Source organism: Tetrao urogallus, assembly GCF_951394365.1.
Source record: "Tetrao urogallus genome assembly, chromosome: 1".
In the NCBI taxonomy this organism is placed as follows: domain Eukaryota; kingdom Metazoa; phylum Chordata; class Aves; order Galliformes; family Phasianidae; genus Tetrao; species Tetrao urogallus.
In genome coordinates this window covers 63,183,817-63,197,831 of record NC_136813.1, presented here as the reverse complement: position 1 = coordinate 63,197,831, position 14,015 = coordinate 63,183,817, and the positions used below count along the sequence as shown (strand labels likewise).

The 14,015-nt window shown below is 42.0% G+C and overlaps 1 protein-coding gene across 1 annotated transcript in view; it reads right to left on the bottom strand.

Moving 5' to 3' along the window:
• Positions 1–213: 213 nt before the first annotated feature.
• Positions 214–14,015, bottom strand: part of CRACDL (CRACD like) — a gene marked incomplete at both ends in the record, with an annotated part of 33,248 nt that continues 19,446 nt past the window's right edge. The window contains 4 exons of the mRNA XM_079538693.1: positions 214–380; positions 1,010–1,145; positions 2,839–3,035; positions 12,237–13,848. Coding sequence (XP_079394819.1) covers positions 214–380; positions 1,010–1,145; positions 2,839–3,035; positions 12,237–13,848 — 2,112 coding nt within the window. The remainder of the gene's footprint in view (positions 381–1,009; positions 1,146–2,838; positions 3,036–12,236; positions 13,849–14,015) is intronic.

Sequence of the window (14,015 nt, the reverse complement as noted above, 5' to 3'; positions counted from 1 at the left end):
TTCTCAGCATAATTTAAATAATCCATTGCAATCCTGATTGCTACAATTGCTTCAGGTAAACTTTTTGACTGCACCTATTGCACGCTTTTTCCACAGCTGTACAGTTAAGAGCCTTCTCCTGTTTCAGAGATTCTTCACTGTGACTAGTTGGTCTGTAGAAGTTCAATTAAGTAGCTGACTTATTTATAAATGATGTTATTCATTTGCATAATTCTATTTTATAATCTGGGGCATATCACTCCAAGCTTGAGATTTCTTTTTGGCAAGTTCCATCCATGACGGCTGGTCTGGAGCAGCAGTACTGGCTTTCTTCAAGTGGCTCATTTCATCTTTGTCTGTGAATAAAACACAGGTGCATTTCAGACAAGTTTGCTGTGCAGCTATACATTCTACTCTTTCATTAACAATTTGCTGAGTCTTGCTTTTCAGCAGAAAATCTTTGCATTTCACATCAAAACTTCTATGATACATTATTGAGGCAATAACCACTTTGAGCAGCAAAAGAATACATTTTTTAGGACTAATATGTTTTGGTTCCTAAACTTACAAAAAACAGTAAGATGACCTCAATTCTCTGCCATGCCCTGTGCTCATGCCCAAGCCAAACGAGAACATTCATTTCAGACTTCCTCCCAGCCTTCAACTCACTGATGGGCAGATAGGTGCTGAGCACATCGTTCTTGTGTGCTTAGGAAACCCCAAGGAAACTGAACACTGTTGAAAATAGTTCTGCACCTTTCTGTGAAATTACCCAATCCTGTGAAATGGCCTGGCACTCTTGATTCACATTTCTTTCAATACTAGTTCTGACTACAGTATAATCAAAGCAGAATGTGGCATCATAAAACTCCAGATACTAGTGCTGAGAAAACATTTTGCCCTTGGTGATGTGGAACCAGGGAAGGGATTAGGATCTAACCCCTACTCCTTCTTCAGAACACTCAAAGAGGATTTCTTCAGACAAGTTTTCAAGGTAAGAGCAATACATTTTAAGCACTTTCTTTCCTACCAGAGACAAAATGTGTCAGTGAATTGGTTCTTGTCAGAGGCTCTTTTGCTTCAGACTTTGACTCCTTCTTCTGTTCTTCAGAAGTGGTTTTAGGTGCCAGGTGTGGAGGTTTGCTCCATTGCTGTTTCACTGACCCCTAGGTACATAGAGGGTTAAAATCCAAATAATGCACAGTGAATAAGTAAGACCAGCCTTGAAGAATATGAGCAAAAGCAGTGGATTTGATGCCTGTTATGATCCAAAGATCACATGGACTTATCACACACTGGTTCACTCCTCTCACTGGAACTGACACCCATTCAGAGAATTCTATGGGTTTCACATTAGCATCTATAGTACTCAGCTTAAATAACTGAAACTATCCCTCTGTGTATCTTCTTATTTGTAACAGTAGCTCCTAGTAGGTTGTTTAAAGACAAAATATATTCCAAACCATTTGGAAAGCTTCACTAATGTACACAGGATTTGCAAACAGTCTCACTCTTTCTACCTCCTAAATTTTGTGGTTTAGGGCATTGAATTTTTGGAGGATTGAAGATAAACTTCCATGAAAAGGAAATGAAACGCATCCTCTCATGATTTCTCTTGCCAGCATCAAAAACCACCCTGAAGCGATAGTGCCTGGTGCCATGTGAGAGTAGGAGTAGTACAGTGGCACCACGCCTCACACACAGCAGTCAGGAGCATCTTGGCATATTTCTCTGCTAGCTGATACAGGGAAATGAAACGCATGGCATGAATTTTAGGGAATGCTGCCAACTAAAATCTGGATTTTCCTATTTAACACAGAAACTCTGCTTTGGGATCATTTAAACCCTCTGTGTTTTAACTGCTATGACAGTGCTGAGTATTTTTGCAGTTTACAATCTTGCCTAGACATTTTATTAGGTTTTACTTCCTGTTAATCTAAACCACTGCTATTTTTTTCATCATCTAGACATCTTTTTCTATTCCAGGATATAATACAGTAATCGGGTTTCTTATAGTACCATTTTAAGCAAGAAAGTAGGTCATTTGCACTGGGAATGCTAAACTGGTGTAAGCCACTCATGTTCCTGCATCAGTGCTGGGCTCTTACTGTGCATGAGGCAACACAGGCAGCAGCACTTGCACGCTGCTGCCTCCATGAGCTAGCCCACTAACAGGAAAGCCTTGTTAGTATTCTGTATTAATGCCAAGTGCTTCTGCTAGCACAGCTTTGTCACCTGGGAAGATCACTTGCTACTGGCATCACCTTTTTTGCATAGGATCTTTGAAGCCCGTATTCTACGGCACCACATTGTGCATTTCAGTTATATACAAAGAACCAGAAGTTATATCTTGGCAATGTCTGCAAGTGCAAATGCTATTTTTATCCTGTTTAACTTCTCAAAGCTTTAAACGCTGTTGCTCTTAAATCCTTCTAGGACTGGGCTCTACATTCGGTGTTAGATCAGTCAGAAGGTAGAGGAGATTGAATGAAACGGTGGAGAGAGTATTGTATCGATCCCATTGCACTGAAAGAGCCTGTACAATATGGTACTGCAGTTTGGTTATCTTAGCCTACAGTCCACACCTTACCTCTGCTAAGTGCAGTGGGCACCTAAGAAATTTTACACATCACACATAGTTCCAGGATTTTTTGGACATACAACATTACTTATCTGAACAACCAGGGAATTCTGCATCTGTAACACATTTATGAGAGCAGTGTTTTTGTTTTGTTGTTGGTTATACTCATTAAGTATCTGTCATCATTATGGCATCTGAGTAGTAAAATAGCAGTGGATTCAAGGAATATTACAGAAATGTAATAATATGAAATCATTGCAAATTTGTACTGTAAGTACCTCTGTTCTTTCCTTCTCCTTATTCTGTTTCTCTGTATCTGATTTAGTATCCGGAGTGACTGGTTTCTCTCCATCAAGCTCCTGCTCCTGCTGCGTTCCCCACTGCTTCTGCCTTGCGATGGTGATCCAGGCTGGCTCTGTGGGACTGTCAGGCTCCCTTCTGGAGTCTCCAGCAATCACCAAAGACACACTCCTCTCTGTTGACAGATTATTTATACGCATGGTTACTTGAAAGAGACTTCAGCTCTCGCTTGCTCAGTATGCTGGTTTATCACATGAAGTGTGATAAGCCTGGGTAAACAGGGACTCTTTTCAGATTGGTCTCCAGACAACAATCCTCATGCTAAGTTACCACTCTACTGGTGAAAAACCACTTCTTACCCTTGTTCAGTTATAGTTCAATGTCACTGCCTTCACATGGGGGAGATTCAGGAAAGTCAATCAAACTTCATGAAATCACCCACTTTCCAGGGTCTCCCCTTCTGCCCCCTCCATTCCCATTCCCAAACAGCAGCAGCCAGTGCCTTAGTGCTGCCTTCATGCGACCTTTTTAGCTTTTCTGGCACAGCCCCCCTGTTCCTGCAGCCTGTGTTGCCTGAACACAGAAATACTGCTAACACTGATGACATTCACCATGTTCTGCACTTGGGCCAATCACTCTCACCATGCTCTACTAGAATGGAGATTTCAGCAAGACAAGAAAAAATTGCATTTCCTAGAGAAAAGGGTCGAAAGTGCTACTCTGTTTTTCTCACATTTGCAATTAAAGAACAAGTGGTACGCAGATGTATGGGGAAGTGAAATACTGCATATTCTATGGATGTCGCAGAGCTGAAGTTAAGCATTCTCATTCCAACATCATGCATAATTCTGCCCCTTAAGAAATGTTTGTTATCTATTCAGCATCCTGCTCAGACCCGTGCTCAGCTGCTGTGCTGGCATGGAGCTGTGCCTCCCTGCCTCAGGACCCTGTGGAGGTGGCACACATTTCTGGAGAGCTGTGATCTAATTTAGAAGAATGTGGCCCCAACCCCAGAAGTTAGTTAGCATGAAAACATTGTAAAGCCTATATCAGCTAAAAAACACAAGAAGAGAAAACAAGATTTTCTTTAAGGGCAAAGGAAGACGTAATGCCAGCTGACACTGCATTTCCCATCACATTTACCTCATGTGATCTTGTAGGGAAACCTCTGAAAAGAAGAAGCCAGGAAGCCCAGTTGCAGAGATGCAGCACAGATGAAGAAGGGCCCCAGGACACTGAAGAAGCTTCCCTCCTTCCTGCATGGCAAGTTACTCTGATTCTCTTGCACACCATCTACCTCCCCGTCTTTCCATGCCAACAGCTGTTCCTCACATAATCCTTCTCTTCTCTTTGCTGGCTACCCTTGCTTCATTTTTCTCTCATTTCAGAGGACGATAATTTAATGCTGGGAAAGATGTCCAATGTTATCTAGTCTATCCCTTGAGATATAAGGCAAGATGAAATGCAAAAATTCACATAAACTGTATTCTGACCAATATTCGTCTAGTCTGTTCTTAAAACCCTCCACAGATGGGGCAGAACTCACAGTCTCCCCAGTCTGTCCAAAGACTTCGCTGTTCTTTTTCCACTAAATTTTTTCCCCATAGGGTAAGCTAAATCTTCTTTGCTCTAATATAAATCTATAACTTCTTTTCCTATATACTGTGGTTGTGAGCAGATTACTCACGTTGTTCTTGTGGCAATCTGCTGCGCATTTGAAGATTTACACCACATTTTCTCCCTTTTTTTTTTTTTTTAAGCTTTTCTGACTAGTTTTATTCTCCAGATGCTTTCGTAGGTACTGTCCTAATTTGGTCCAAGTCTAGCTCCATTCTGGTACAAGGTGCCAGAATCAGGTGAAGTGGAAGGACTACTTCGCATGCCTTGGAGACTGCCTCCTATACACATCAGACTTTTTTTGCAGGATTACCTTATTCTTGTTTCAAATTTAGTTTTTGAGCTTTAGGTCATCTTACTTCCCCTCTCTCCTTCCCTTTTCATATCTGTGCACCTGATTATTTTTACATACAGACCAGCACTTTGTACTTTTCTATAATAAAAATATTATTTTCAGACTATGTTTCTACTTTCTCAAGAGAACTCTGATTTCTATTCTTGTTCTCCACTGTGCCTACAAGCTTTCCAGCTTGCTAGTACTTGCAAATGTAAGAAAAATACACTTAGATCTGTCACCCCTGTCCTTAAATATACTGAACAGTGCCAGAACTAGGATGGCCACCATTAAAACGACAGTGAAACATAGCCAGCACACTGAGTAGCTCCACATCAACCCAATGAATAGAATCACCAATACTGTACTTATAGGAGTGTCATGAGGAGATATCATGACACTCGTTTGCCCTGCCACAACAGTTATCATGTGATTTGACTTTTCATCACCAAACCATGTTGTTTGGAATTTACATCCATGCTATCTTGTGGACGTTCATAAATAGCTCAGTCATTCCTTTCAGTATTTCATTTTAAGTGGTATATAACACCCCTTTTCCCCCACTCCCCCCTATTTTCCCCACCTCGCCTCCCTTTTCAAGATCTGCTACTTTCCTTTATTTTCCACATTTCTCCAAGACAACCACTAGCAGCTCAAGGACTACTAAACAGTCTTCTCTGACTATATTAGGGCTAATTTCATCACGACCATCATAACTAAAGCCACTAAGCTGAATTGATGCGATGTCTACTAAGATACCCACAATCACACTATCTCCTTTGTAGGTTGTGCCCATGTATCCACTTAGGCAGTAAGTAATTTGGGCAAAACCCATTAAGCACACTGCCAAGTAAAACTAGGCTCCATGCTTCATCAGTTCCCAGATCACGCTGCTACAATAAACAGATTGACCGCCACTACTGAAGGTGATGGTGATGTCTGGAATTCCTCAGAAGCATCATTTAATGAATATCCACACAGCAAATATTAGCAAGGTATTATCAATGTTATCAAGATGTTTCTCCATTGAAGCCTCCCTCAGCCTGGCCAGCCTCTTCCTGTAACTCCATCCCCCCAAACATTCCTTCTCACCCCATGTCAAGGCCTCCGTTTCAAGACAGGGCCTTGTATAACTGGCACACCACCACACAGGATTTTTTCCATGGTAACTACAGCCTTTGTAGTGTCCTTTACTGTTTTTAATACATTGGTCCTCACAAATATCAAAGTTTTTACTCTGAAGGCCCTCTCAACTTACCCACCAGCCTTTCCTTGATAGTGGGAATGCAGCTTCTGCCTTGGCTCTGCTAAGGATGTTACTTCTTAGTCTGCCTGATTCAAAATCACCCTCTGTGTTCTGTCCCATTTTCCCTGTCACACCACAGGGGCTTTCTGTAAACACTGACTAAACTGTGCATTGCTCTTCCTCAGCTCCCACCAAACAATCAATACTGACAATGACTGCAATGCTCTCATTCTATTTACCATACCTCATGTAATGGTTTTACTGCTATCTGTGCTTCCATTTCTGTGTATTTAGGATTCCTCCTCCTATTATTTTGATGTGCATTTCCTAACACAACAGGGTCCCCAATCCCTCAGTGATATGTCAGGAAGCTGCTATTACAGCAGCAATTTCCATAAAGCAGATATTACACAGGGAGGTGTCAAGCACCTGGGCTTTTGAAATAATTTTCATGATGAGAAACCAGACATCCAAGTAACACTAATTAAAAGGCAGCCAAATTAGAGCCAAATATGATCCTGGAAGAGATGGTATCAGAATGCTGCTGTTATAGTAGCAATGAAGAAGCTCTTTATCGACATCTTTAAAGGTTGAAAGATAATGTACCTGTGCAGGCCTGACTTGCGACAGCAGAGTACCATCACCTACTCTGAGCAGGATCAAGAGCTGATCTGCTTCTGGGATGGGCTTTCTTCTTTCATCAAGTAATTACATTTTACTCTTGCTGCTGTGAGTCTTTGCTACAGGAAGTATGTCAGGCAGGCAAAGCAAAGGAAATGTTTTCTTCAGCAAAAAAAGTCAGATGCAATCTGCAGAATTTGCTACCTTCTCCCTTATCAGTCAGCTGAAATTACTGTAAGAGGAGGAAGAGACTGCATTGTATTCACAATCTACTATCTTTCCCATTGCCCAGAGATCCTTTACATCCTCCTGCTTCCAACTAGGGAAGGTGGTGTGGCAATAAAGCTGCATTGCTGTTCTAGTAACTTTATGGTACTGGCAAAAGATAAAAGGTAAACACAGGACAAAGTATGGTAGAAAGAGTCACTCTCACAGCTTAAGGTATGTGAGTATCTCCAATGAAACTTTGGGGTTCTGAAGAGTACTAAGAAACTGAAAACATTCTCAAGAAGCAACAATTCACAAGAAAAGATGTCTGCACATCTTTCTCATTTCAGTGAGTGTCTGATTCCCATGAATAAGTCCTTCCTCCTGTCTTATCTCATCTGGTCATGAGGCAGTCAGAATGCTTTTATAATTCACCATGCATCAAAGCTCAGCATTTAAGGAACCGGCTAGCCACAGTGAAACCAAAAGAACTCAAAAGCACCGCCTAATTCCCATTTCTGACAGAAGTTGCACGCAAGGCAGCTAGCACAAGCATTCCCTGTGTGTATGCTCTGCCATCACAGAGTGCTGAATGCAAGCAGAGGCACCTTCTGCTGGAATCCATGCAAGGCTGACATGCCACGGATGCTCTGTCCTTCGGTTCTCCTTCTGTGAAGCAGGGGTGAGTCTCTTGCTTCCATGGCACACTCCGAAAACTGAATTCTGAATTATATTCTTTGGTTCTTATTACAGTATGTTTAAACAATACACTATTCAACTCTCTATTTAATCACTTCATAAACTAATAAAGGATGTTGTTGGCAGTGATGTATCTCTCATTCACTCATAGGTTTAAGCTCATGATAGTTTCTTCTCTTTGTTTCCTTGGAACAGATTTGGCCTGAGGCTTTTGGAAAGAAGAGCAAGCCCCTTCTTCCCCTTGGGAAAAGTCACAGAAAATGGGAGGACACCAGGTCAGAACTTGTCTGCTCTGTGCCTAATGCCTATGAACACCTAGCATTTCAGTCGGCTGCTGAAGCCTGCTGCCTCTTGAAACCACACTCAAAAGCTTCCTCCACCCATTCCACCACAGCTACCAAGCACACACCGTTGCAGGCCTCTTCACTGGCCTCATCGCTCAGGCTGCTGGCAGCCAGGCCCATACCCTTCACCACTTCCACAGCTCTGAGTCTCACCACCAGACAACTCCCAACCCAAACAGAGCCCTCTCTCACCTTCTGAATTCTTTCCCTCAGATAAGAATCGCCCAAGCTCTTCTCAGCTGGGTCTGATAACAGCAGGGCTGGCCCAATGCTCCCTAAGGGTGAAATTCCCCTGCTGCAGGTGTTGAATGCAAGTATCCATTTCCCTCACCATTTTACTGAAGATTTCCTTTTCCTTAGAGATTACAGCTCTGCTCTTACAAATGAAATTTCTTCTGCCTAAATATTGTGAATATGAAAGCATACACTTCCCATCAATGGCTGGATTTATTCTTTCCCATCTATCTGACTGGCTGTGTGAGCAACAAGATGAAGATACAGTACTATTTATGGACTAAAGAGGATCTATGATTGATTCGTTACTGTACATTGGTGTATGCACACACAGACAAGTGAGAGAAATACATGGCTCCTTCTGCCTACTGATGGATAGATATTTAATATATTCAAATGTGTGTAAGGTTGTGTGTGTGTGCACATTGCATACGTGAATAACCTCAACAAAGACATATTGAAACATACTCCTAAGGTTTAGGGATCGATTTGTTTTAGGTATGGCCTGAGATATTGTACTTGTTTCCTTTAAATCTAAAAACCTTTGTGTGGACAAAATATTGCAGAGTCTCTTCATAACATTTAGATCCTGTCCCTGATAATGAGCATCTTATGCCTGTGAGGACTGCAAAGAGTGAGTGCTTTTGCCATACATTTGTGCAAGCAGAATATTACAACTGCTTAAAGGACATACCTCTGGTAACAGCAAAGCTAACTTGTGTACTCCCTGTGTATTCTGAAAGCAAACATATTCTTAGCTAATCCAAACACAGGCACATAACCCCTCCATATATGCAAGTGTCATTGTTTCGTAAGACCACTCATGTGTGCATATTTCTTTCCACATTGTTGTATCTTTGGTCAATCATGAAACATCACGTATCTCACAAAAGTCTTTAAAAATGCAGATGGCATTTAGTATATATGCCCTGCCCTAAGTATTTCTCCTTGTTTATTAATGTACCACATGCATCTGTGTCAGGATACACACCCAGTTCCTTAATTTCAGAGCACAGAATTCTAAAAGATCTGGCAGTGTATTTCTGGCATTTCTTTCTTTAAGTTCTTTGAAGAACTTGACTTCTGGTTGGATCTATACCACTGATACCAGGAGAGTCTTTTTTTACACCAGAAAGTGCTATGTTTGCACTGAAGTCTATTTCACTGCTGGAAAGCAGCCATGGTACAAAATAGGCTGACACAACCTAAAAACAAATGTATTTTGGCAAAAAAAAAAAGTGTCTTTTTTCAGCTATAGACAGGACAGCACTAGAGCAACGTCTTTTATCCAGAGAGAAACATTTTCTTTGTTGCTTCAAAGCTCAAATTTCCTAGACAATGAATCCCAATTTCTTTTGCCATTACAGTCATTGTCCCCCTCCAAGTTCCTTTTTTTCTTTTAGAGAATATCTCTCTGCTACAGTCACTGATTTTTAAATATTCTCTTGTGCACATTCACATGGATATTACTTACAGCTTTGCTCTTGTAACAACCTGCTAGCATGTGTTGTTTCTGCCCTTTACAGGATTTATAGACTATCAACTCCCAAAAACACAGCTTAATTTTTTTTAATTCTTGCAAAGACTTGTGCTTTTAGCTCTAGAAAAAATTATTTTCCGGACAGATAGAGTGACTAATTTCACACATCCATTAAAAGTCACCTTGCAGCTGCACAGAGACCAAACAAACCCCTGCTCATTCCCCAGGAAATGCTGGCCAAACTTCTGCCAGACTTCTGCTTTCTCCTTGGTGGAACAGCAGCCTGCCTGCAGCCCTCACAGGGCCTTTGGTACCAAGAATGCTGAGAAGCCAAAAATTGAGCTCCATGTACCAAACTGCTCCTGTTCATCCTGTGACAAAGCAAACTGGCTTTCTGCAGATGATTGTATAGGAAAAGGGTATTACACCCCTTTGCATTATGATTCTGCAGCTTGCCTTCCTGTTGAGCAAAGGAATTTCCTAACACACAGCACGCAGAAACTCCCTGACAGTGTCAAGTGTTCCTCAGTAGCAACCACAGCTCTTAAGGTTGAACAAAAAAGAAAGTGGGCAGCTTAGAATACCTGATTGCCAGAATTCGTTGTTAAGCCACACGATTCATCCCTGGAAGAGTGATGCTGATAGTGCTTTTCAGATTTCTGGCACTTACTGAGATACTCTCCTGAGTCACTGGGCTGAGGCAATAGTTTCAAAGAGCTTAAAATGACATTTGCACAGGAGTACTGCACTGTTTCATAAAGCTGTTTTCTCTCTCATTGCATCCCATGGCTCAAGATGCCCTACAGAGGTACTACAGCAGTTCTCCCGTGTGATGCTGCTTAATTTCCCCCCACAAAACCTGCTGTTGTGCCCAGATGGCTAGAGAAGGTGTGAGTACCTCACTCACCTGCAGCATTTGGTAGCCTGCTCAGGCTGTGGTAGTGACTCGATCCCATTTCTAAGGAGAAAGGTCTATAGTGACATAGGAAAGACCTGGAAAGACCTCAGGTCAAGTTGGAGTAGAGTGTTCTCTATTTAGAATTAAGCTCTCTCTCCTGCCATGCTAAAATAGCAGAATGCTTTACAAAGCTGTTCAAAGCTGGAAAACTACTATGATATAATAACAACAATGAGGAAGTAGATAAGAAGACTAATTACTGCTACAGGCTAATCTGAATCTCCATGTCAGACAATACCAGGCCATACCAATCTGCTGTAATACTGCCAGTTGGAGAGGAACGCATCTGAAACAGTGCTACTGGACCAGCAGCACCAGGTCAAACTCCACATGTGCACAGCCCTGCCAGTGAGGCCAGGCTCTTGTGCATACACATTTTTGTAGAGAACAGCCCTGAGCCAGGGCCAGGAGTCTCCTTTGTACCTAGAGCTGCAGGAGCAGAGGAGAAGCCAAGAGAAATGTGCTCCTCAGCTCCATTTCTTTCCTCTGTTCCTCCTACTGTATCCATCAGTGCTCAGTGCACTTTTGCTGCACCCAGTCTTGCTCAGCAAGTTGTCTGTGGGGCCAGGAAGAGGCTTTTGTACAGCACACATGGCCTGCCACATTCTAGCGTCTTCTTTCAGCTTAGTGTTTCCTCTCTCCCAGGCTCGGAGCCTGGCCCCCAGTGGAAAACAGCAACCTGAAGGGCAAGCTCTGCTGTGGCATGCAGAAACCTCATCTCCTCACATCTTAACATCAGACTCATGACCAGACAGACTGGGGTGGGGAATAAGTTCCTCATACATATTGGAAGACCTAAAGATTTTTTTCCCCCCATTTTGGTCACTCTTCAAAAAGAAGAGCAGAGTTTTTCCAGTTATAATTTCTTGAGTGTACTTAACTTGTTTGCTGTGGTTGCAAAGACCTCAGATGGCAGTGTTGCCTCTTCTGTTCTCTGCCTGTGGCACACAATATATTGGTCTCCAGAGGACTGAATTTTTTAACTCTAACCCAATTATGTTTTGGCTTACAATACAGACAACTGGGTGCAATTTAATGATCTGCAGTAGAGTTGATCTTAGTCCAGCAAGCTGCAGGGTAGCTAATTCTTGTTTTTAAACAAGGATTGAGTAATGGTAAAGACGAATAAATGAACATGTGTGACTCATGAGACAACATATAAATAAGTGTGCTATGCATGCCAGGCAGTTAGCAGTATTTCTGTCTGAATACTATGGCAGGAAAAGGTCTACAGGTCTGAGTCATTCACCTCACATAGGGCACTGCTCTTAATATGTGCTCCTGCCTTTTGAATTTCAGAAAGCAGCTCTAAATGGGGAGATTTAGTAGCTTGATATTTCTCTTTTACAATACTTGCTAATGCCCTGTATCTGTTGAGTGTCACTTTGAACATCCTACAAACAATACTATGAAACAGAAAAAAAATCTCAGGCAAAAATGCCTTACTTTGCCTGTTACTTCTTCCCTGCTGTTTTTTTTTTTTATAATCAAATGGAAGAATGAGGGATCACCAAAGGCAGAGCCCTCAGCTCCAGCTCACATGATTTGAGATTCACTCAACAGAATGTGTGAATCACACGTGGTAAGGTCATTCTTCATGAGTTAAGACAACTTTACAAAGTATCAAGTGTCTTACCAGGCACTTTACTAGGATTTGGCCTTTTCTCCATGTGTCTCTCTTCATTTCTGGATTCTGGAGCATGAATAGTTTTGTCCTGCTTCTCCTTGCTTGCACTAGTATTTGGAACAGTTATGTTTTGAATGACTGGCTTTTTAGGCAATGGAGGTTTGCTACTAAGCTGTTCAGAGGACTGTGCTTTGGATTTGATCTTTTCATTTAAAGAACCATCAACATTTGTATTGGCTGTTTTTTTGATCTCTGTTTTATCATCTTTGAGAAATAAAGTCAATCCCTGATTTTCTAAATTAAATTCTGTGCCGTATCTTTTAATTCCTTTTGATTCAGACAAGTGGTCTCTATATTTCAAGGACAGAGAGGTAGATCTAAGTTTTACTTGAAAAGGATTTTTATCTTCACAGCTTTGCTGATTCTGAGATACTGCAGAAGAATCACTTTGCACCGGAACTGCATCGACAGCTGGAGAACTACAGTCAGCCAAAATTTCTGTAGACTGGCCCATGTTCTCAGAGTCAGATTCTGGCAGCAAAGCTTGGTTTCTGTCACTACTTTTTCTACCTTCCAGATCTGATCCCTTTTGCAAGTCTTTGCTCAACTTCTCATTTTTCAAAGAGACGTTCACATTGGACAGGCAGAACCTGGTATTAAATGGATCTTCATACAGTGAACCTTCTGGAAAATGTAGGCTTCTGGTTTTTGGCCTTTCCCGTGCAGAGGAGACAGAAAACTTTCTCAAGGCATTGAGTTCATTGGCAGTCTTTTCATTTTTCTTCCCCAAAATCTCTTCTTTGTGAACCAGTGACTGACTGTTCTCTTTATCAGAAGCAGCTGCTTCTTGTACAGTCTTTGCTTTCTCTAGAGACTGGGAAGCATGCAACCCCACCTGGGATGAAGAAGAGGGATGTGAAACTTGGAATGAATCTGTGGGCTGAAAAGAACCTATGAAAAACTGCTTGCTAGACTCTGATGACACAGCAACCACCTTCTTTGACTCTTTGTTACAGGACATTTCCACAGGTACCTGGTCATCGCTCTGTATGTTTTCTTCTAACCCTTCCAAGCAAATATTACTATTCTTACTAGTTGAAATATCTTCTTCAGATGGTATTTCATGTGCTGAAAACACAGAAGGAAGCTCCTTGTTTCCTTTATTTAAAGTACTAGTTGACACATTGCTACTCGCATCCCCAGACAACAGAACCAATGCTGCTGAGGAATCTTTTGGCTTTTGTACTTCTATGTCTGGAGCAGAGTTCAGAGAAGTTGTGGAGCTGTTGCCTTCTGACAGCAGCAAGCACTCAGACTTCACACACGTATCCAGCATTGGTTGGAAGCCCTTTGGTTCATCCTCTGGAAGCAAAGCTTCCTGTGCAACAGCAGAGTCAGAAATGGGTTGAGTCACTGCCAGTCTCAAAGCAGGAGGAAGGTCCTCAGGCACTCTGGGCTTCTGCCAGGAAGCCACGTCCTGTGCTGCAGATGTGCTGCAAGGCACTTCTTGATCGCTGGTTTTGAATACAGCATCTGGCAAGTCTGCACGCATCTCCTTTTCATCATCCTCTTCTTCTTCTGGTGTACAGCTCAAATCAGTCAGAGATTCAGACTGGGTCCTCTGCAAGGAAGAAATTTAGGAAGCTCCATCACTATGTGCAGATTCGTATGTTGTTGCTTTGTTTTTTTAAACACGGCATTTACAACCAAGATCTTAGACAGGAAGGCGAAACCTGCCTCCAACATTGAGCATGCTGTTTTCTTAACCTACGTACTGGATGCATTTTT